The 25,672-nt window shown below is 36.0% G+C and overlaps 1 protein-coding gene across 1 annotated transcript; it reads right to left on the bottom strand.

Moving 5' to 3' along the window:
* Nucleotides 1-1,319: 1,319 nt before the first annotated feature.
* txnrd3 (thioredoxin reductase 3) lies at nt 1,320-25,356 on the bottom strand. Its single transcript, XM_030134178.1, has 16 exons — nt 24,996-25,356; nt 23,719-23,779; nt 21,097-21,206; nt 18,985-19,092; nt 16,769-16,841; nt 15,726-15,845; nt 15,507-15,649; nt 14,744-14,859; nt 12,695-12,920; nt 11,611-11,703; nt 10,025-10,101; nt 8,058-8,214; nt 6,948-7,055; nt 5,720-5,815; nt 4,612-4,746; nt 1,320-1,848 (listed from the first exon to the last, which is right to left on the bottom strand). Exons 1-16 carry the CDS (start codon nt 25,104-25,106, stop codon nt 1,786-1,788), a joined length of 1,797 nt encoding a protein of 598 aa, XP_029990038.1. The 5' UTR covers nt 25,107-25,356; the 3' UTR covers nt 1,320-1,785.
* Nucleotides 25,357-25,672: the final 316 nt, after the last annotated feature.

Below are 25,672 nucleotides of genomic sequence, written 5' to 3' on the forward strand. Positions count from 1 at the left end.
ATACATACACACAATCAACAGGAAGATGCAACAAAACAAGCATTAAATTAAGAGTAAAAACGGGTCAAATGGTTATTAAACATTCAGTACAACTCCTTTCATCAGGTTTTACTTTAGCTGAAAGTGTTGCGAAAGCACGTTGAAGGTTTGAAGGGTGTGGATGAGACGGCTCTGAAACGGACTTTGGTAAATGTATGAACGGAGCTCTTTAGAACCTCCACAGATAAACATGAACACAGACATGAAGCCGTTTCTATTCAATGTGTGGAACGATACGAGCTCAGCAGACCAGACAGCTCTCTACTCCAGGGGTGTCAAACATACGGTCCGTGGGCCAAAAGCGGTCGCTAAAGGGTCCAATCCGGCCCCAAAGTGCAAAAATTACACTGAAGATATTAATGAAGATTCAGGTTCCACATTCAGACCAATATGACCTGAAGTAAAATAATAACCTGTAAATAATGACTCCACGTTTCATTCTTGGTTTAATATGAAAAAATTAAAATTACATAATGAAAAAATTTACAATTACGAACAATCCTTTAACAATAAAATGTGAATAACCTGAAATGTCTTTAGGACTCGAAGTATTGTATTCTTAAGTACAATTGTGTCAATATTCTGCCTGTTATTAAATGTTTTGTGTATTTATAGATCCACTGTGATCTGCAAGTTATAATATATGTGTAAATGATAAACTGAGGCAGAATACTGTTAAAATTACACTTATTTTTCTTAAGAAATTTCAGTTTTTACAGGGTTTTTAAGCTATTCACATTTTCATAATATAATTTATCCCCCCCCACACTAAAACAAAGTGAAAAATTGTATTAAATTACATGAAAATGTTTACATTTACAAATTATCCTTTAACAAAAAATGTGAATAAACTGAACAAATATGAACCTGAAATGTCTTAATAGAAATCAGTGTAACTGTATCAATATTCTGCCTGTTATTAAATGTTTTATGTATTTGTAGATCCACTGTGATCTATAAGTTGTAATGTACATGTGTAAATGATAAACTGAGGCTGAATAATAATTGTTAAAATTGCACTTACTTTTCTTAAAAAATGTCATGTTACTCACATTTTTTTAAAGGATAGTTTGTAGATGTAAACATTTATTTTGCTTAATTTACTTTTTTCACTCAAAACCATGGATAAAACTTTGTAATTGTCATTATTTCTAGGTTATTATGGTATTATTGTACTGGTTTGGCCCAGTTCAGATCATATTGGGTTGTATGCGCCACCCCTGTTCTACCAGAACACCGTCAACTGAGTACGTTTCCGTCCATTTGAGCGTCAAAGTTCAGAGCCGTGCGTCCATTTAACCCTTCATCGCTGTGTCTAAAGGTTCTTTCAGTCTGTTGACCACGGTAAGTGTTTGAAGTTGGGGTTGGACGAAGGGTTCGGGCTTGTCGGGTGTTTCCTCAGAAGGACATCGGTCCTGGCCCACCTCAGAGATTCAGGTTACGAGCCAGGACGTCACAGACAGCCCACACACACACACACACCGACAGTGGCGGAGTATGTGCGGGGGCTCCTCTGAGGACGCCACGCCGCTGGAGCCCGGGAGGAAGATGAGCGAAGTAACCCCGCTGTTCAGCAGGCGGTGCTCCTGTTAGAAACCACGTAGACGCTGGGTTAGCCCCCAGACCCCGGAGACGATGGAGGGGTTATCCTGAGAAACAAGTGAGCGCCCAGAGGGGGGGGGGCTAAGGCGACACGTGGTGGTGAGTCTAACAGAAGAGCCGCCGCTAAAGCAGCAGGGTTTAACCTCAGCATCCGGCCTGGGTGATGTCTCCACCGGAGCTCTTAGTCACCTCCAGGGTGGTGAAGACCTGAAGGACACACAACAACACAACATCAGCAAACGATACTGTTCACAGACATACATACTGTTAATATTGTGTCTATTCATATTTTATGTCTGTCTTTTATTCTACTAACCTCTATTTTTATTTGACTTTTATACATTTTTATATTCTATTTTCTTATCTAACTTCTAGTTTTTGTGTTTTCATATTCACTCTTCTTGTTTTCTGAAGTATTGGTGTTTTATTCATATTGTTGCACTTGTTTGTTGTCTACTACCGGTTATTGTGATATGTATTCTGTTCTTTAATTCACTGATGTTTTTCTATTGCTGTTAATAGGGCTGGGTATCATGGCCAATTCCCTTAATCAATTTGGTTTTGATTCATAAGGTTCTGAATCGATTGATAAAGATTAGATTTGATCTGATATCGATTTGATTCAGAATTAATTGATTGATTCAGATTCATTTAGTGATACCAAAGCACTATTTTGAGCTGTAACCTGATTATTTCACTACTGCAAACATGCAGCACATCAATACTGGGCCCACAAGACGAAACTGGCTGTGCCTCGGTGGTACCCGGGTCAGGTACTCACCAGACAGACACCTGAACAGGATGGGTTAGAAAAAAAATTATATATAAATTCACCCAAATGTCACCTCTACTACAGACACAATGATGGACAATATTAGATTTATTAACATTGTTTTCCAGATTTATTTTTATTATTAATATTTTTGTGGAAAAATTTATCTAATCAATGGAACTCGTACATTAATCTCTTACAGTTTTATGATTTCATTTATCTGGAATTTTCCTATGTGGGACTAATAAAGGCATATCTTATCTTATTTTAAGGACTTTACTGTTGAAGTGAATGCATATTCATTTTTAATAAAAGCCTGTTTCATTTCTTGAGCCTGACTGAGCTTCATTCAGGTTATGATTATCTATTACTGTCATTGTTGAATTTATTATAAATGTAAATTATATAAATATATATGTCCACTGTAAAAGTAACATTACAGAGTATAGTCATTGACTTGATAGTAGTGGTGAACCTTACAGCAGTGATATAAACATAAAACCTGAACAATGATTATTTTATTACATGTATTTATAATATTTATATAATCATTCCATATCATGTTTTCTTCACCTGCCCTTCTTTTTTTCCCCACTCATTAACACTGGATGAAAGTTTGTCATGACATGTTAATGCTAGTGATGGAAAACATCAAACAGGAGGCACTTCAGCTGCTTAATGTGCTGTAATTATCTCCACATGATGAATGAGGAACGCTGAGATCTTCAATTAAGCTGATGAATGCAGAGTGAGCAGTACTGAACGAAATAAATACATATTCAAACCCTTTATAAATATTCAAACGATTTTTTCATTTCTCAAATTCATCCCACGGGCCAAATTGGACCCTTTGGTGGGCTGGTTTTGGCCCACGGCCCTAATGTTTGACACCTGTGTCATCGAATAAAGGACAGATATGGACACCCTGTAGTGTTGAATAATCTGAGTCAAAGATGCAAAAGCCACAAAAGAATCTATCAATATATCAGTTTACTGTATTAAGGTCTGTTTCAACTATTTTCTGATTTTGTTAGCCTCATAGCACAATGAGCTAACTCATACACAAATGGACAAAAGTATGTGGACACGTTGAATTCAGGTGTTTCTTTTCTAACAGGGGTCTGGGATACAAAACAATAATGACAAATGTCATAAGATAGTTTTATATGGGATAAATATCATTTCATTGGTTAGTTTGGTTTAAATTGATATCCTTGCTTCCAAAATGCCTCAGAGATGGTTTGGACTTCATTTCTCTCAACATCGATTACTTTTTTTAATCCATCACTATGATTTTAAATGTTCTATCTCTAAATTTCTAAAATATTTTTCAGGCTTTGACTGCATATGTCAGTTTTCTACCACAACTAATCTACTTTCTTCACATCTCACTGAGGAAGAAAAATCTTCCATTAAACTTAAAGGAAATATTGACGTTTATAAACTATATGGACATAAATATTGGGACACATGTCTACAGCTGTAAGATGTCCTGTTCATGATGATCTAACATATAAACATCAATATTAACTAGAAGCACCCGGAGAGCGCAGACCTCCGCCAAGGCTGATCAGTGGCCCCCCCTGTGGGCCCCCCCACCCCCGATCACCACCAAAATTTAATCATTTCTTCCTTATCCCATTTCCAACAAACCTTGAAAATTTCATCCAAATCTGTCCATAACTTTTTGAGTTATGTTGCACACTAACGGACAGACAAACAAACAGACAAACAAACAAACCCTGGCAAAAACATAACCTCCTTGGCGGAGGTAATAATAATCAATAGGATTTTTATCACAGTATAAAACTATATTATGGCATTTGTTATTATTGCTGTGTATCCCAGACCCCTGTTAGAAAAGAAACACCTGAATTCAACATGTCCACATGCTTTTGTCCATTTGTCTATGAGTCCAGTAATTACGATATGAGGATAATGATATGAAAAATTGCTATTTGACACATTGGCAGCTGTGTTTTCTTGGGTAATGTTAGGTGATGTTCAGCTAACATTAGCATTCTACTTTCTAACATTGACACCTGTTCATTCTACTGAGATGCAGAGGCCTACAGGTGTGTACTGGTGGAAAAGGTGAAAAAACTGGGGACCAGGAAGTGATTCAACAGGAAATTAAACCTATTAAAGCTCCAACACGTCACGCTTTAGGCTAAAACACAGGTTTTCCACTCTGTTACCTCAGCGCAGGTCGGGTGGATGCCAATGGTTCCATCCAGCTGCTCCTTCGTGGCTCCACATTTCATAGCGGCACCGAAGCCCTGCGTCACCTCTCCGGCGTTCGGACCCAGGTAGTGGAAACCAATGACTCGATCCTTCAGTGCCAGAGACAACAGACATCAGCACATGTGGACAAATGAACTGTTTAAAAAAAAAAAAAAACTCTAAAATTTACAGATTTGATTCAGTTTAAAACTAAGATTTAAAGCAAGACATAAATTACGGCAAATAAAATACAGAAGTTATTCTCAGAAAGAAGGAGGAAATTGAATATATACATGAATTGTCAGAACAACTGTAAAGGATGAGTGTTTTAAATACAGGGGTTAAATAATGAAACAGACGAATTAAAGCAAAGTGAAAACATAAATCAGTTTAACCCATAAAGACCCAAACATCCACCATCAACCTAAATCATCAACTGATGCAACTGTTCAATACCTGCTGATCCACTAATCCCATCAATACACGTAAATAACTGGTGTAAAATGCAGTTTAACTCAATTATTCATGTTCATATTTAAGTTAATGAGATTTTACTAAAAAAGTCACTTTTTCTTCAGTTTTGTCTGTTTTTGATATAATAATCCTCAACTTTAATCTTAGTTTTCATGAACATCTACATGATCAGTTAAATATAGAAAAATACATGATTTTCACAGGAAAAAAATGCAAAACACAGGGGATAATATTATGATAAATGGTGATAAGTCACTTAAGTTAAATAAAGAGAAAAATTCATTTGGGAAGTGACACTAAAGTCACACTGAAAATATAAAACACTATATATATAAAAAAGAACAGCAATTTAATCCAGGATGGTAATGGAAGTGTTTAATGTGAGAACTACTGTTGTTTTGTTCTTTAATTAAACTAATTCATTTGAGTTGTGCTTAATGGGAACATATGAGTTTATACTTCCGTTACTGCTTTAAAAACACGACAAGAAAAGGAAATATACAAGTGCTACAGAGGTACTGTGAATGTTAAATATGTTTGAAATTTAAAAAAAAAAAAAAAAAAATCTATCTAGGCTCAGAAAGCTGCAGAAAAATGAAACTGTCTTACATTGTCCAGTTTATTGCAGAGGATCTTGGCGTAGCATCGGTTGTTGTCCCGGCCCGGCACCGTGTACTCCAGAGGCCAGAACAGACTGTGGTAAATCTGCACCAGATCAGACAATGGAAGGGTCAGTTACCATAGCAACAGGAACCTACACCACTAGTCCTTTAAGTGAAGTGGATGTCCTATTTGTGACATTTAGATAAAGGTCAGTCCATGTTCGCTTTACGTACGGAAATATGTATGTTTGTTTCAAACATTGTCAAAAGTCACTGCATTCATACTTGTGTCCATGTGTGGTTCCCGGAGGTACTGAACCGAATTCTCTGTGTGGGTTCACATTCGCAAACTCCCAGAGGACAGACAGAAATACAGACGTAATGAACGCAAAGGACGGACAGAACACTGTCTATACTTTTGTATCTTGAACGTATAGCATGAACGGGCCTATAAATCTACAGACTGTGTAGGTAAACCGAGGAATGCACATTGGCACAGACAGTGTAACTGAGATGCCCACAGATAATTACATCAGTATCAGTGTCTGTGTTCCAGGCAGCAACATGAAAGAAACCAGACACAACAAATCCAGCTCAACTGTTTTTTCATTTGTCGGAAGTCAGACCTAGTCTCCAGTCCAAAACCTGGTGTGGACTAAACTAAACAGCTTCAACATCCACTATATGGACAAAAGTATGTGGACGTGTTGAATTTAGGTGTTTCTTTTCTAATGGGTCTGGGATACAAAACAATAATGACAAATGTCATAATATAGTTTTATACTGGGATAAATATCATTTCATTGGTTAGTTTGGTTTAAACTATTATCTTTGCTTCTGAAACACCTCAGAGATGGTTTGGACTTCATTTCTCTCAATATTAATTATTATAATTATAATTATTATTATTATCATCATTATTATTATTAATCCATGACTATGATTTTAAATGTTCCATCTCTAAATTTCTAAAATACTTTTCATGCTCTGACTGTAAATAATAATTTTCTACCACAACTATCTACTTTCCTCACATCTCACTGAGGAAGAAAAATCTCTCATTAAACTTTAAGGAAATATTGTTTTTTTTTTTATCTCAAATTAACATGAACAGGACATCTCACAGCTGTTGACATGATGTGTCCATATACTTTTGTCCATATAGTTCATGAGTGAAGGTCAGCGTCAGGTGAATGAGGACTCAGATTCATTATTTACGAGGGAGCGTGTGATACCTCGATGTTGTCTTGACCGTAGAGCTCGATGGCCCTCTCCTCCGACAGACCACAGGATCCATACTCCATTGGAGTGAAGACAGTGGTGGGAACGTTGATGTAGTCGCACTGAACAAACACACACCATTCACAAGGTTTATCAGGGTTAAAGTCAGTACATATTCAAGTGTACAGCTGGTATCACCACAAATCCATTCAATCTGAACTCATGAGGTCTTAGCCAATTCCAAATCAATATAAATTTAGTTAAGATTTCAAACAACATCAGTTGCACTTGGGCATGAAAAATTTTTCCTCAGACTCATCAGAATACTTTATTAATCTCAGGGGGAAATTTTTGTTTGTTACTGCTGATCCATTTAAGTATAAGAAAAAGCAACAGGACATAACAGGATATATACAAAAGTGAGCAAAAATTGTGATGTTATTGAAATTACGGTTTTATAGTAGAAAAGTGTTTTATATTTAAATTTTTCATAAGAAGTATTTCCCTCAGAACTGACCCCAGATCAGTCTCATTAAATTAGCTGTTAATGTTTACAGAGTGATCAAAACCAAAACAAATGTAAAGCACATTTTACTGCTTTGACTGAATAAATTCAACATGTAAATCTGCTATTTTTGAGTTTCAAGGGTTTTTTTTTTTTTTTTTTTTACTTTTCACATCAAAGTGCATTTTTCAGGTTGGACGTTTTGTTCTTCGAGTGTCGTGTTTGTAACTAGAACCAGTTTCTAGATCCATGAGTTCATCATCTGTTCATAGTGCTACTTTTGTTTTCGCCTTCACTAAAGAGTTTGGGTTCAGTTTGCATTAACTTCCGAAGTTTGTACAGCATGTGTTACTTTGGCCATTGATATTAAGTTAGGGCTTTCTGTAAAATATCTGAATTACACCAACAAATGGACCATTTAAAATGAATATTGGCTGAGAGGGGAAGTTTTAAAAGCATTTTTAATTTTTTTCAATTAGCATAGAACCTACTTTTAAGATCATGCCAAGTTAAGACTGATCTCAGGTGCAGATCTAGAGGTGATTTATCTCTGGCTGAAACTCATGAGGTTTTCAGGTTTTATTTCTCAGACTTGATGCTATGCTTGTTGTGGTTCTACCTTCACTGTGGACCCTCCGTACAGGCGTCGTGCCAACAGCTTCCCGGCCTGGATGGCCACGGGCGTCAGCTCCCACTTTCCTTCCAGGATGTCTCCGATGGCGTAGATGTGGGGAATGTTGGTCTGCTCCTCATCGTTCACTGGAATTTTCCCATTCCTTGGGGGGGGGGGTCCACAGAGAACAGTTATAGTTCAGGTGTTCTTCAGTTTAATAATCACAGAATAAAAGTTATAAGTGATAAGTAATATAATTATTCAAGAAGTAATAATAATAATAATAATAATAACAATAATAATAATAATAATAATAATAACAACCACCTCCTGAGATCCAGAAAATTAAAAGTTTTGAATTTTTCACATTAAATAATTGCCTTGATTGGAAATGACATGATGCAACAGTTTTTTCAGATGCATTTTTTATGGAATGCCCTTTGCAGTGGAAAGTGCTTTTATTGTTTGTTTGTTTTTTATAAAGTAAAACTGTGAAACTCTTGTCCCCTACAGAAGACACAAATGAGTTTCTGTATCTCAGGAGGATATTTGTGTATTTGTCTGCGGCAGACATCAGTCAGTTGAATGCATTAATCTGTCTGTGAGCTAATGAAGGTGCTGAACCCTGTGGCCCAGGGGCTGTTTGTCCACTTTGACTAAATACTACTACAGTCATAAGACCAGGGCATATGACTCCCAGCGCTCTTTTAAGCCGCCTCATGTCGTCTTAATCCCCGTGGCCTCAGGTTGAAGCATACAGTCATTCACAAAAATGAAAGACAAAGAGACGTATTCTCAAACAACACTCCCATTTCAGCAGGGACAAATAACTGCTCAGAAACCAAAGGATCTATCTTTGTTTCTGCTTCATTTGAGTTTATAGCCAAAGTTGAAAATTGACAGAAAAGGGTCAAAATCATAAATATGAAGGATGTTAATATCATATAAATATTTTGCATTTCATATTGTGTATTTTTTTCTCCAGCGCCATCTCCATAAGTGCATCCAAATTTCATTGTGTATTCTGTGTATACAATGACAATACAGGAATGTATCATCTTTTTAAAGCACAAAGAGCCACATCACACCAAAACCACAAGTGATTATAGTCAGATCATTATTAGTATTAGTATTTTTTATATTAGTATTTAGTGTAAAAATTAGTATTTCTTGTGTTTACATTCGTTGTTGTGCTGCTAATGGAACCTTAACTTCCTGAGGGTTCTGCTCAAGGGATCAATAAAATTCGATTGAATCATATCTAATTTAATAATAATAATAATAATAATAATAATAATAATAATAATAATAATAATGATAATAAGCATTTATAGAGCAAATTACAGTAAAGTTCTATCCAATCTAATAAGTAGTTATAAAGCACTTTTCATTCAAAAGAATCTCAAAGTGCTACAGTGAAACCATTAAAAACCAACTGATACACAACAATGGTTTTCTCATCTTTCTATTAAGACAGCACACCCTCTCTCTCCAAATCCCCTCATGTGCCCCCCCAGTAAAGTTCTATCTAATCAAATAAGTATTTATAAAGCAGTTTTCATTCAAAAGAATCTCAAAGTGCTACTGTGAAACCATTAAAAATCAACTGATATATGACACAATGATTTTCTCATCTTTCTATTAAGACAGCACACCCTCTTTCTCTCCACATCCCCTCATGTGTGTCCCCCCCAGTAAAGTTCTATCTAATCTAATAAGTATTTATAAAGCACTTTCATTCAACAGAATCTCAAAGTGCTACAGTGAAACCATTAAAAACCAAGTGATACATGACACAATGGCTTTCTCATCTTTCTATTAAAACAACACACCCTCACTCTCTCTCTCCAAATCCCCTTATGCCCCCCCCCCCCCCCCAGAGAACCATGGGACTGGAATCCTGCTGAGTCACCGTGACTGAACTGCCGGTCTTAAAGGTACATGAACATACAGTGTATGACACGAACACTTACTTGGGGTTGACTTTGACCCCTGTCTTGTCCAGGCCGATCTTATCTGTACATGCGTCCCGACCCACTGCTATTAACACCTGCAGGGTAAAGGAAAAAAAGCTTGGTTTAGCCCTTAAAGACCTTAAGCAGCCTCTAAACAATACTTAGTCTTAGCATTTTTCAAAGACGCCAGCTTTTCTGAAAAACAGATATTCATGTTTGCTAAAACATATTTTGCAGCAAGTCTTAACCCTTTAACACCTCCTATTAAAAACAGGCTTACATTTCTTTGTTTTTTGTGCAATGAAAGTGTCAAAATGTCTTCTTTGCCCATTCTTCTTGCATTTTTCATGAACTTAACTTTCAATTATCATAGAGCAATTATTACTAAATGTAATAAATTCTTAAAACTGTGTTATAGCAAAATGAAAAAAAGGACTTGCATTTTTTATATTTATTATGAAAAACGACTGTAAATGTGCAGAACAAAATTTTATGAGATCATAAAAATAATCTTTCAGCTATTTCCCATGTGCTCAAACATTTGAGTTTAGATCATTCTGTGTCCATGTTCTTCTGATAATTTTTTGTTCTTTCTAGTCATTTTGATCCTGTGTGATAGTCTGTGTTCACTTTCCGTCTAGTTGTAGACAGAGTCCATCAATTCACAGACAAAACCATCCATCATCTGATTCAAATACAGACACTGCATCTCTTCATGCCCTGGCTAGCTCTCGGCGCGCGCATATTTTATATATATATATATATATATATATATATATATATATATATATATATATATATATATATATATATATATATATATATATATATATATATATAAAAACTCTCGATGCACTATACAACATTCAAAGTACAGATAAAGACTGTGAAAAAAAGTGAAAAAGGAAAAAAAAAAAAAAAAACTAGTGTCAAAACACACTACTAGAACACTCCAAAACAGCACTATCACTATTACATAGAATTTATTTGCAAGAATTCCCCGCTAAAACCTCATTAAAATGCTGCTAAAAGTAACAAAAATCTTCCATCTCTCTCTCACCAACTGCACTCTGCTGCTCTACGCTCTGCCCACTTCTTCTCCCCTCCCCCTCAGCCAATGCAGACCTCTACCCTAATGTGTTATATACTATATACCATACATGTGCTATATACCAATAGAAAGAACCCAATCACAGCTTTAAGATGATGTTTGAATTTTGTGAATAGCGGTTCAACAGTTATAGTAATTTGAATGTTGTAAAATGCACAATGTAGCACCGGAGATACAACCATCATAAAAAGGTTAATTGTGAAAAGAAACACTAATTTCCTCTTTGGTCTTGAAGCTACAAAACACAGACGTCACACTTGTAAAGACTAAAACAAACATGCCAAAATCAATCTTAAAAACTAAACACATATTGCATCCCATTTAAATGTGCTAAAAAAACTTGAGGGAAGCTGGTGCTGCCACTGACTTATTTACACAATTATGTCTAAAACAGGACAAAGTGGAGAAAAGTGGTGAAGGTGGTGTTTCCATAGCGATGACAGGATGTCCGGTAGACAGTTCAGATCAAAGCTGAGGCGTCATCAGTACGTACCGTGTTGTACTCCCCCTCGATGACATCATCAGTCTCTGTGGACTTGGCTGTCACCTTCAGCCTCCCAGGAGTACCTGCTTCCAGCTCCTCTATCTGACACATACAGATGCAGCCAAGTCAGAGGAAAAGGAAAAACAAACAAACAAAAAAAAATCTTTGTGTTTCTGCCAAATGTTCAACTGAGTGATAAGAGTTATGATGCAACATAGTGTGGACAAACAATTACACACATCAAAGTCTGCGGCGTCTGTAAGTGCATTAATCATGAGCTGAAGTTCTACATCAAGACTGTCAAACATGCGGGCTGTGGGCCAAAACCCGCTAGATAAAGGGTCTGATCCGGCCCATGGGATGAATTAGTGAAATGCAAAAATTAGACTGAAGACATTAACAATCAAAGATGTCCATAAAAAAACACAACACATATGTATTATACAATATACAATATATATGTACTATACAAATATGTACTAGCTGAGATTTACGGAGAAGCGTATTTTTAAAGATGTACTACAAATATGACCTAAAGTGAATCACACCAGTAAAATACTATCATAATAAACTATAAATAATCACAACTACAAGTTTTTCACTTTGTAAATGTAAATATTTTCATGTAATTGTACTTGTTTTTTTTACACTAAAACTATCCTTTCACAAAAAATGTGAATAACCCGAACAAATATGAAAAACCTGAAATGTCTTAATATAAATAAGTGTAACTGTACTAATATTCTGTCTGTTATTAAATGTTTCGTGCACTTGTAGAGCCACTGTGATCTGTAAGTTGTAACGTCCATGTGTAAATGATAAACTGAGGCAGAATATTGTTAAAATTGCACTTATTATTCTTAAGAAATTTCAGGTTCAAATTTTTTTAAGGATAGTTTGTAGATGTAAACATTTTCACAATGCAATTTTACCCTTTTCACTTTAAAACATAGCAAAACTTTGGAGTTGCCATGATTTATAGGTTATTGTATTAATATTTTACTGGTCCAACCCACTTGGGATTATATTGGACTGAGTGTGTATGAGTTTGAAGCCCCTGTTCTAAAGGGATGATGCGTTACGGCCAAACTACCTTAACCGGGACGTATTTGCGGATGAACTTGACTCCGTGCTCCTCCATGTACTCTCCGGCGCGGTTTGCCATGTCCTGATCAAAGCCTCTCAGGAGGATGGACCGGACCATGATGGTGACATCGAGGCCGAGGCCAGCCAGGAAACCGCCGCATTCCAGGGCCACGTAGGATGCCCCGATGACCAGGGTCTTACCGGGGCAGTAGGACAACGAGAACAGGTCGTCACTGAGGACACACAGACCAACACACAGCTTTGACACATCTATCATTTGGAGGATGTAGTTAGAAAAGGATTCAACACTTCCACATTCACTCTGAATATAACTTGTTTTGTGACTTACACATTTATTTTGGCACATTACACTTGTTATTCAGTTTCTTTACCCAGATCTTTTTTACACTTCTAATTTATTATGTGTAGTGTTTGCCCTTGTATTCTATTTTCATGATGTATCCTGCTGCAACTACCCTGTAGTTTTTCCAGTTTGGAATAAATAAAGTACATCCATCCATCTATAGTGTCACAGCTAGTGGGAATCCTCATAAATAAACAAACAGTAACATGCAATGATAATATGATTAATGACCTGAAGGAGGACTGGATGAAGACAATATATAACTGTATCAAAACACAAAAATGTCTCACATTGTTTCACATTATGCTCCAGTTATTGGTCATGACACCAATCACTCTTTAAAGCAGTTTTTTCATAAGTTGGACATCATTTTGTATTTCTCATACACAGCTGCGGCATAAAGGCAACATAACCAAACACACAAGAGACTTTGCAAATATTTCTATTAACTCCATTTCTGACAAATCTGGGGTCGGGTCAGTTATGCCTTACACTGGAAAAGAAAGGAAATAATTCAGTTCTCATCTGAACTGTAACCGTAACCTGAAAAAAGAACTGATAACGAGTGAAAAAGTAGGTGGAGCTTACTAATGGCCCCACCCAGTTGCACAGCCCTTTGCCCCTCCAACTCACCAATACCCTGCCTACCCAGGGATTACTTCTGAGTCATAACTTTCAATGTTTCAATCAAAAGGCAGGGATATAAAAATACTGTTAAAATACCCGATTGTTAGCAGTACTATACATACTGGTCAAATTACAAAGCTGTAAGATGCTGCAGCTGAAGTTTCCATGAATTTATATTTTTTGTGTCAAATTTAAAACCAAAAACAGCAAAGAAAAGTTAAGAAAGAAGGAGGAAAAAAAAAAATATTCGAAAAGGAGCGGGATGAAGTACAATTTTAGTCCTGCCCCCTTACCTCATCTTTTTCTGACTACAGTCCCCCGATCCACAAAATATCTCCAAAATATTACACATATAATAGATAAACTCTGTCCAACCCTATATACATGATATACATGTATATCATAATTCAAAATCATATAATACATATTATATACATCGTATAATAATACACTATATTGTCACTGTCGAGTGGAAACCTCTTATGTCCAAAATGGTTATTTTTCAGGAAACTGGAAAAACGATGTATATTGTAAATAAATGAATAGAGTTAAGAGATTTAGCCACAATCTGTTTTCAACAGTTTTTATTAGTTAAATATTTCTAAAACCATCCGGCCAACGTGACGACTGGCCAATAGAATCCCTTTATGGCAAAAGAAAAAAAAAAAAAAGACCATAAATGGACTTAAGAGGTTTTGCCCCCGACAGCAACAATATATTAATACATTATACTATGATATAACAGCATTATAAAATAATTACGCTTACATTGTATAATAATAATACACATTATACCACATTATTTGTTATCATGTAAACAATAAATAAGCCTAAACATTCAACTGTGCTTTTATAAAGGGTTTGTGTTTACTTTAGGATATGTGTGACTCTGCACAGCAGGACAGCATTCACCAGTTTCCAAAGCAGCTCTATAATCACCACCGACATAACATTTAACCAGCTGCAGATCAGAACCACCTGCCGAGGCCCAAAGCGTCCAGGTTATTACAGGTGAGTTTTCCACCTGTGATTGGACCGGGCTCATGCACTGTAGGGTCCTCTCACCTGGTGATGCAGTACTCCTTGTCTCCAGGGATGCCCAGGTAGCGTGGACGCTCACCCGTAGCCAAGACGAACTTAGCTGCTGTGTAAAATGTCTCCTTCCCTCGTTTATTTGTTGCCTGTTGGAAGATAAAAGCAGTTTCTACATCAGTTTTGATAAAACTAATGAGAGGTTGTGATGTTACAAGAGCACAATTTATGCACACCTCTCAAGAGAGCAATAAACCATACAGGATATCTGGAACAATAAACCAATGAACTATTCCTACTCTCAAGCACATTCAAATTAAAGGATCTGGTGGGATTTAAAACAGCACAAATACTACACAAAGCAAGACAAATGATTTCCAAGTAACAGAAATTATTCACAAATAGAGAGGGGAATTATGACTATAGAACAGGGGTTCCACATTCTGCCCAATATGATCTTAAGTGGGCTGAACCAGTAAAATAACAACAGCAGAAAATGTATACAAATCATCGCATTTGTGATTTAATGGAAAACCCAACAATGCCCACCTCTGTTTTTCGACATTTAGTAATTATCGGTAAAGTTTTGCACATATGTCCAGTGGAAAAGCAACTACTGACAGTTATTTTTTTCCCCTTTAGGTAAATTATTACCTTCAATATTCTGGAGTGTTCCATTTAAATTTGTTATTTGCCTTTTGTTCATCTTTACATATTATTCCTACTTATGTCTGAAATAAAGTTTATCATTATAAATAAAGCAGGTCGTCCAACAGAAAAAAAAGCAGAACTCTACCTTAATTTTGTGTGGTTCGATGAACTCTGCGTAGGCGTTGACATAGTTGACATTCTTGTCTCTGAGTGCCACCCTGTAACCCCAGTTCAATGAGCCGATGTAGTTGTTGACCGCCGTCTTCATCGTGTCCCAGTTGTGTTTCACTGTGAACACAAATACATGAGCAGACTGACAGGAAGCAGCCCCACAGCCCCCACCCCTCGACCTCAGTGTCCTCACCTGTCTCGTCAAACTCCCAGCCGAACTTGCGGGCGTCCTGCATAGCCGTCCCTAGCATGGCAGTCTGGTGCATTAGCTTCTTGGGGATGCAGCCGACATTCACGCAGGTTCCACCCAGACCTGAACCCACAGCAGGACACGTGAACACAATAAACATAACATGACCAGAACATGTACAACATATGGACAAAAGTATGTGGACATGTTGAATTCAGGTGTTTCTTTTCTAACAGGGGTCTGGGGCATAAACAATAATGACAAATGTCATAATATATTTTTACATTGGGAAAAATATTATTGCATTGGTTAGTTTGGTTTAAATTGTTATCTTTGCTTCCAAAATGCCCCAGAGATGGTTTTGACTTAATTTATCTCAACACTGAGTTTATTTTTTTAATCCATGACTGTGATTTTAAATGTTCTACCTCTAAATTTCTAAAATATTTTTCATGCTCCAACTGTAAATAATAATTTTCTACCACAACTAACCATGTACTTTCTTCACATCTCACTTTCCCATTAAAGGAAATATTGAGGTTTATATATTAACTCATCATGAACAGGACATCTTACAGCTGTAGACATGATGTGTCCCAATACTTTTGTCCATATAGTTTATAAACATCTATATTTCCTTAAAGTTTAATGAGAGATTTTTCTTCTTCATTGAGATGTGGAGAAAGTACATGGTTAGTTGTGGTAGAAAATTATTATTTACAGTCAGAGCATGAAAAATATTTTAGAAATTTAGAGGTAGAACATTTAAAATTATTGTCATGGATAAAAAAAACAAACAAAAAAACCAAAACAAATCAAAGTCCAGAGAAATTAAGTCAAAACCATGTTTGGGGCATTTTGGAAGCAAAGATAACCATTTAAACCAAACTAACCAATACAATGATATTTATCCCAATATAAAACTATATTATGACATTTGTCATTATTGTTTTGTATCCCAGACCCCTGTTAGAAAAGAAACACCTGAATTCAATGTGTCCACACACTTTTGTCCATCTACAGCATGTGCAGTGGAAGCATCTTACCCCAGCTGGTTCCCTTTGGGGTGGGGACAACATAGTCCAAAACCATCACTTTCTTTCCCAGATTAGCAGCTTCCTATTATAAACAAAGACAACATTACACATATCTCTACTTGTTCTGCAATAATGGTGCAAGAAGAAGTTCAGCTGCACAGAGTTAACAAGCCTACATGACTGATTACAGCTTTAGTTTCTTCTCTGTCGAAAACATCGGAACTGCACAACAATGAGTTTACATCCACACTAAGATTGTTAGTGAGCATGTCAACAGCATAATCTGATATGTTTTATCATGTAACAGTAGTAATCTGATATGAGAACTCAAATGCACATGCATGTATACCTGTTAATTCAATAATTTCCCCCTGAGATCAATGAAGTATTCTGATTAATCTAATTTATTTCAGTCTTTTACATCTGTGCATGTGTAACAAAAAAAAAGCATACAATACAAATGTGACAGTCAAACATGAGTGGAAGCACTGTATTAGTCAGCCAAAAAAATAGTGTACTTATTAGGGTGGTCCAATAATTTGAGAAAAAAATAAATTCAATGAAAGAAGTCTAGGCACCTTCCCAAATTGTTTCAAATGTCACTTTATTTTATTTTGCAAAGTTTTAGGTTGATATATTCAGTGAATGGCAGTGCTCAAGATAGGTCAACCTCACAATGTATTTTCAATATTGTCATATTTTGATAAAAAATAATCACAATTTTAGAGAACTTCTTTTCTCTCAGATGATTAACTAAGAGCGTCAATCTGACTCAAACTACATTAAATAACCATTTGCTAAGTTGTATTATCCAAAACAAAAATTTTGCCACACAACCAAGAGCTCGTCAATTGTCTCATGACTGGCATTTCGGATGGATTTGCTCTCCTTCAAATGGTGGTGGAAACGCTGCAATACTTGCTTTACAGTTGGTAATTGTTTGTATCTTGTAATAGTCTCTCTGTCAGCATAGCCAATCAAATAAATTTCATTAGTTTGTCGTGTGGATGGCATAGTGAATGATCTAAAGACAAGAACTGTGGAGAAGACGAGGTAGGATGGTTAGAGGAAAGATGACATCTCATCTTGAGCACTGCCTTCTTTTCACCCTATCACTTAGAAATTTTGCATAGATACACATTTCATTGAAACAAACAAATTGAGAAGGTGCCTTGGTTACTACAATGAAGTTGGATTTTCTGAACCACACTAGTACTTATTATATACTAATTACCAATATATTGTTCTCTTACCTTGCCAAAATATAAGCACAAATTTGTTTTCAGCTGGGAATACCTTACCCTCCACCCCCCATCCATCATTTTTTGGGGACGGGCAGCAGGAGGCATGTGATGCCGGCGCATTGCTTTTATGCTCATCGGAATATTACACACTTCATTTTCTTTTTTAAATACCCTGTTCCTCCATTTCTGCCAAATACACTGAGTGGAAGACACTAATATGATACTTAAGTCTACCATCACTACATACATACTCCGCAAGAAATCTAATAATGGACCGAAACGCCTAAACCAGGATTTTTCGATTATCGTACTTCTGAAGTGCATGTAAATCAGAATGAGAATACTTTATTAATCCCAGAGGGAAATTATTGTGTGTTACAGCTGAAGTCACAGTAGCAGGAAAAAACAACACAACAAAAAACAAAACAAAAAAACAAAACAAAAAAAAAACAAAAAAAAACAAAAAAAAAAAACAGAGAAAAAATATAAACATATAGTTAACCTCATAGCATAATTGCCCGAGTCATATTTGGCCAAAAATTTGACTCAGGTAATTATGCTATGAGGCTAACAATATATATGGCTCTAAACATACATACATACATACACACCACACACACACATATATATATATATATATATATATATATATATATATATATATATATATATATATATATATATATATATATATATATACATATATACATATATATATATATATATATATATATATATATATATATATATATATATATAAACACTCTATTAAGACACAATTGTAACAGCAATTTCTACAATATGTACAACACAATACACAATATACCATCAATATGATAATTAAACAAATATATATATATAAATAAGTGTCACGTGTATAACGTGGCAGATCTCATCAGTACAATGATGTGATTACTCCCAGTTATTGGACCTCTCTGCTCATGTAAACTGGCTCAGTGACTTTTCTGCAGATGTTTTTACCTTTGAACAGGCCAGGCCTCCAGACCCTCCACCAATGACGATCAGGTCGTAGTCGTAGCTTTCATTTTCTCCACTGAGCAACTGCTGCAGACTTCCATCCTTATGGGCCTGGAACAAACATGAATGAATACAAGAAGAGTAGAAGAAGAAGCAGGTACCAGCCCAACACTGGGATTCATCCATAACTTTAAAGATTTTATAAAGGTAGATATTCTTTTACCCTCTGGCACAAACAGTGGGATACAACACAAACATCTATGGACCAAATCTTATTTTAAACCTTTTACAACAGTTGTATCTCCGGTGCTACAATTTGCGGTATTCAAATTACCATAACTCCACATTGGCCGAGGGGGGGTTGGGGGGTGGATGTGGGCGGGGCAGAGAGTTAAAGACCGGAGCAGGGCAGAAGTGTACAGAAGTTTGGAAATACATCCACAACAATGAAAACAAAACTTGCTTCAGTAACACTGGGCAAAGTCATTTTCCATTAATTCTCTTAAAATTGATTTTACATGAATTTGACTTGTGCCCAAAATATCTTGGGTGTTGTATCGAAGCCATATACAAGTCAGGAAAATCCTGATTTAGAGCAGTTATTTACAGAAAAAAAGACAACTGGTAAAAATAGCCAAAATGTAGTGTTTTCATACCTCAAATAATGCAAAAAAAGAGAACTTAATTAATGTTTTAACCCCGGAAGAATTCAGAGGTCATGATTTAGTTTAACAGTGGGGATTTTCTGATGTTTTTTTCAGCTTTACACCACCCATGTCCTGGTAAATATGTAAAGAGCTCCTATGTTAACAGCTGTTTTAACATGCTGCTCATGCACATTAAAAAAGTTATAAAGGAGCTGCAGGGGTTTTTTTACCTGTAGTTTTTAACACAAATCTTTAAATGTAAAAATGTCAGATTTAAATAGACTAGGCCTAATTGGTCATCAGTATAATAATGAACAAACCATCAAGGCTGAATAATTCACTCAAATTCTCTTTACTTAAGGCTGTTATCAGCAGGTATGGAGGAAGCATTGTCATAATCGCTGAATTGATAACTGGGTGTGACACTGACTTATTTTCTTTTTGTCTGACATGTTTGGCTCTAAAGTGTATTCTTGGACTGTTGTTTCTGAACATGCAAAACCAGACATGCAGGCTCAAAGTGAAAGTGACACCTTGGGCATTTAACAAAACATTAAAGAAACAAAAGAGAGAAGCAGTAACATGTCATACAGGTTGCTGAAGATGCTGCACACTTAAAGCAGTAAAATAATCAACATAAAGTCGTCACGTTCAACAATTCTACTGCTTTTTAAATTTCTTTTACACCGTCTGCACTTCCTGCAGCTGTGTAACATCACAAAAAGGTTCGTTTACATAAAGTATGACTTTGCTCCATATCATCCACTTGTAAATTTTAAAGCCTCATATGCGATTTTTTTTCTCCTAATCATTAAATCTTTGTGGTGCAGTAACAAAACTAAATGTTAAGACAATCTGCCGTAACAAAGCTCTACAGTGATCTCCGTTGCGAAAAGTTCTGTGGTGCAATATTGTTTATTCCAGTGTGTCTTCATCATCTCCTTCTTATGTTACTTATCGTTATCGTTATGACTACTAATACTGTTATTACTTATTACAACTTATCCTGTGATTACTACTTTATTATTACCATTTTGTTATTGTTGTTTCTACAAGTACTTTCTAATGTGCTACACCTGTTTTTTTCCACAAGTGTTTTTTTTTTTTTCCACAGTTATTTTTATTTCTATTTTGGTATAATATTTCCAGTGTATGTGCATTTGTTGTGCTGCTACTGGAACCGTAATTTCCTGAGGGCTCTGCCCAAAGGCTCAATAAAGTTCTATCTAATCTAATCTAATCTAATCTAATAGTGAAGGATGTGCAGAGTGTCCATGACTCAGTCCACTATGTTAAGTTTTAATGTCATTTGACTGTTGTATAAAGTTTCACTCAACTAAATGAACCATTAGCATTAACTTGTGAAATACTTCATAGTGATAGTGTTGTGCAGAAGCTGAACGACCACATTTCCTTTTGAGACACAAAGACACATGTAACATGAACAGATGGCGTCATCGTTTCCTACCGCCATCGTTTTGTCGCAGCCGCCAACATGAGTCTTGTTGATGAAGACGTTGGGGACGGTTTTCTGTCCCGTCATCTCCAGAAGCATCTCCTGGTAGTTGGTTCCATCCTCTGAAAGGAGAGACCATCATTATATGGAAAGAAAATGTTGATTGAATTCTTGTTAATATTTGCTTTAAATTGTCCATTTTGTATACGTGTTTACATATAAAATGATTAATATGACTAATTAAACAAACAAAGTCTCAGGAAGCACTTAGTTTTCTATATTTACACAATGATCATTTATTAAAAAGGCACAGTTGCTGATCCTCAAGGCTGCAACCAAAGACTATTTCTGTTGTCTATTTTCTCAATTATCTGATTATTTGTTTGGTTTAAAACAGGGCTGTCAAACTAATTTATTTCATCTGAAGTGGATCAGACCAGTAAAATAACATAATAACCTATAAATAATGACAACTCCAACGTTTTCGTTGTGTTGTTAAGTGAAAAAAGTAAATGCATTGTGAAAATGTTTAGATCTACAAGTTATTCACATTTTTTGTGAAAGGATATAAATGCAAACATTTTCATGTAGTTTTATTTATTTATTTATTTTAATTCAATTTTTATTGACATTCTGTATCAATGTTGACAAAGATAGTCATTTTAAATGTCATCAGCATTATATTAATCTGAATGTCCCATTTTTTAACAATGAAACAAACAAAAAGAACATAAACAAGTAGGGAGTGAATTGCAGTTATTGTGTTTACTATATCTAATCTTCTATACAAAAATAAAAGTATCAAAGTCCGGTCTGCGTGGCATGATGTATTCCATCCATTTCTTCCACCGCATAACAAACAAGTCCTTCTTATAGTTCACCTCTGCAGTAAGTCTCTCCATCTTATATATGTCCACTGTAATGTCCATCCACATACTCAGCGTTGGGCTTTCCGATGAAAGCCATTTTCTTGTGATTGCTTTTTTGGCTGCTATTAGCAGGATATTAAATAAATACTTGTCTCTCTTTGGCCATCCTTCTGGTATAAGTCCAAAAAATAAAGATTTACATTCAAAGGATAAGTGGCTCCCGATAATTTCTTGTGTTTCCTTATGTATTTCCTTCCAGTAATTTTCGATAACAGAACAATTCCAGAAGAGATGATAATGATTTGCATTTGTATTACCACATTTTCTCCAGCAAACTGGGGAGTTATCTCTATAGTGGGACTTTTGATGTGGTGTAATGAAATATCTAATCAAGCTTTTCCAGCCAAACTCTTTCCAACACTGTGAACTACTACACTTCCATTGATATTCCCAGACTCTTATCCACTCTTCTTCTGTCAGAACCAATCCTCCCTCTATTTCCCATTTTGTTTTTATATATAAAGTGGAATGTGTTTTCATGTTAACAAGCCCTTTATATATAGTTTTATTTATTTACACAAAACAAAAGAGAAATATTTGTAGTTGTCATTATTCATAGATTAATATGATAATATTTTACTGGACTGAGCCACTTTGGATCATAATGGTCTGAATGTGGAACCTGACCTACATTGATTGTTAATATCTTCAGTGTAACTGTTGCATTTCACAAATTCACCCCAAGGGCTGGACTGGACCCTTTGGCAGGCACGTTTTGGCCCACGGGCTGTATGTTTGTCAACTGTGGTTTAGGTTAAATGCTATCAAACTAAAACCATCATGAAAGGACAACCAGTGTCTGCAATGACTTTGAAGGCAGAGATTCATTTCACAGGTTCTATGGACATGTTACACCCAGAGCAGAAATATCATGTTTTTGTTATCTGATACTAATACGAACAAGATTGGTTATTGTTCACAATTATCTGTTTATGTCCAAAGATACTACCATAGAAAACAGCTGAGTCTGTGATAACAATAACCAGTGAAACAGAGCAAACAGGTTAGAGTTCACAGAAGGAGGGTGTGAGGCCAAGATACGTTTTCAGGCAGTGACTCAGCATTATCCGTGCTTTTGCAGAAGACGACCAGATAGTAGACGGTCCACATTAAACATCTGTACTACACCGAGGAGGATATCAACGTCAACTGGTGTGAAAAGCTGCAATTTAAGCCACTATTAAAGAAGTATATTTACCTTCTTAGTAATTAAACTGAGTTGCATCTAAACGATTTACCAAGTGAGCAAACTGACAAGTAGAAAAAGGTCATTATGACATCATGTTAAATTAGATTTACAGAAAAAAATATAAGCAAGTATTAAACAAAAAAAAGAGAGAGAAGATGTTTCTAAAATTACCTGCTGACCAGCTGATTTTCACTGCACCAGAATAAATACGCATATAACTAAACTTATTGTCTTTCCTCTAAAATGTAAAATGTTCAGTTCCAATCATGCTCCGTATCAGATATTTGCTTTTGTTGGAGAACCACACTGCCAGTGTTAATCATTTCAAAGGCCTCATACTCATGTGCAAATACAGCAAAATGTAAATATGTCTAATCCGTGACTAATAAAAATCATGCTTGTGACGCCATGAACTTTTCCTCCCTGGGATTCCAAACCTGCATTGTACTGAATATCACAACACATGGTGCTTTTAAGACTGTATCTCTTATAGTATTTCACATTTTCTGAACTTACCGATGAGATCCAGCTCCACCACGTTACATTCCACTTTGAGCTCTTTGAACAGGTCTTTCACCTGGAGAAAAAAAAAAAAAGAAAACCCAGAGTGTATACATTAAGCTCTGTAGCTCTACAGACCATATCTTCAACATTAAGTGAAACACAAATACTATAGTCAAATACACACACCTTTGAGACTTTTATTTAGTAATTATCCATTCAGGGACATGCTAGAATAACCCCTAGTAGTTATGAACCCCTGGGAGTGTTTTATTTTAGTAAAACCTTGTTATCTTGTACTAAAATCATACAGAAATATAACATACACCCTTACATTAATAATGAGGTTACTGTATGTTAACTGCAGGTGAATATTATTGCCATCATACATGTACAATACAGAACAAGGGGTTAAAAATCGCTTAAGTTGTGATATTACAAGACATTTTAATTGGAGTAAATTTGCATGAAGAACCATCCTATTAGTATTAACAAAAGTTAATTCCTGTTAGTTGTTGTTGGCATTAGCTAGCAACTTTAGAGACAGTTTAAATTTAGCTTTGCTTTATTGGCTACATAATAAAATAAATACCCTCAGATACCATTAAGTATACTACCAAGCAACTACTTGTTAATTTGTATATCTTTATGTACTGTACAGTGACACTTTACATGTCTAAATATATAAAAGACAGCGGTGTATGAACATTTTCTCTTCAAATTATATTTAAGCTAGTTATATTTCAGCTACTTCATATATCATTTGAATAAATAGTGTTACATTTTAATATAAATTTACGTGTGGGCATTATTAGCTAACGTTTAACATCGAAAAAACTGATTTCTACTCTGAGTATATGTGTTGGCCTCAAGGAAATAATGTAGATTAAAAGACGGAGGAACTTTAAAAAGTGTAAACACGCACCGCTTTGTGAACACTAGAATTAGACGGCATCTTCAACTTGAGGCCTCATTAACAGTCAGTGTTAAATAAGCAGCCAACTATCAACTACGTAACACCGGACTGTGATAGCACTCAAACACGCCGATAACGCTGCTATTTACATCACAATAAATGTAATATACATGCTCTTATGTGGTTTAACACTAGTCGCCTTTGTGTGAATTTGCTTATCAAACTTCATAGATTCAACAGAGCAAGTTGAGTGCCGCATTGACGAGCCAGCAATTAGACGGCCCCCACGCACTTCGCGGGAGAAGATGGAAGTTTGCGACCGGCTTCAGCTAGGCCCCCCTCCCGGTACAAATGAGCTAAAACCACGACCCCTTACCTTGACACAGTACGGACAGTAGCTCTTGCTGAAAACCAACACTTGATTGGAGTCGATAAGTTGCTGTATCCGAGACTTGAGCTCGTTTTTGTCATTTTCGATGGGAGGCATTTTTAATGGATTTCCGTCTAAGCCTGCCCCGGGCAAGCTTTAACCGACGGATGAGCGGGGAGAGCCTGGTAAGCGAGGCGAATCACCGTCTTCCGGACCTGGAGACCGGAGACTTTACAATCCCTTGGCCCTTCTATCGAGACAAATATCTGAAAGGCGGATGATCTTCAGCTCCTGTCTCCTGGTTGTCAGCAGCTTCACTACCAACCGCGCCAAACGTCCTTTACCATTTCTTCCCTTGCTTTAACCGGGCGCGCTTGTTTTCCTAACCGTCTAACACCGCCTCTCCCCTTTTATATCATTGTAAACTTTACCAGCTCCGCCCACACGGTCAGTCCTGTGAGTTAAAACGCACCTCTTCACGAAACGTCACAGGGCTGCCTATTTACATGCCGTAAAATTATAAGAACCACATTTCCTTGAAAAACGTCTTAAAATGAGCAGTTTAACTCTAATAAATGTTAAAGTCAAATAAATATACATTAATTGGAAGGAAATAGAAGGGTTGATTACATGGGTTGATTCTAACTTCAGAGAGAAATATAAACATCAATCTATAATATACA

The sequence above is a fragment of the Sphaeramia orbicularis genome, chromosome 5, assembly GCF_902148855.1.
Source record: "Sphaeramia orbicularis chromosome 5, fSphaOr1.1, whole genome shotgun sequence".
NCBI classification, from domain to species: domain Eukaryota; kingdom Metazoa; phylum Chordata; class Actinopteri; order Kurtiformes; family Apogonidae; genus Sphaeramia; species Sphaeramia orbicularis.

Excerpts from the sequence above, each read along its gene's own strand:
- txnrd3 (XM_030134178.1), bottom strand. The coding sequence starts at position 25,106 with ATGCCTCCCATCGAAAATGACAAAAACGAGCTCAAGTCTCGGATACAG. Across the intron at positions 16,842-18,984 it reads GAGGCCTGGCCTGTTCAAAG|GAAGCTGCTAATCTGGGAAA; the intron begins GTAAAAACATCT and ends TGTTTATAATAG. Across the intron at positions 7,056-8,057 it reads ACGGAGGGTCCACAGTGAAG|TGCGACTACATCAACGTTCC; the intron begins GTAGAACCACAA and ends GTGTTTGTTCAG.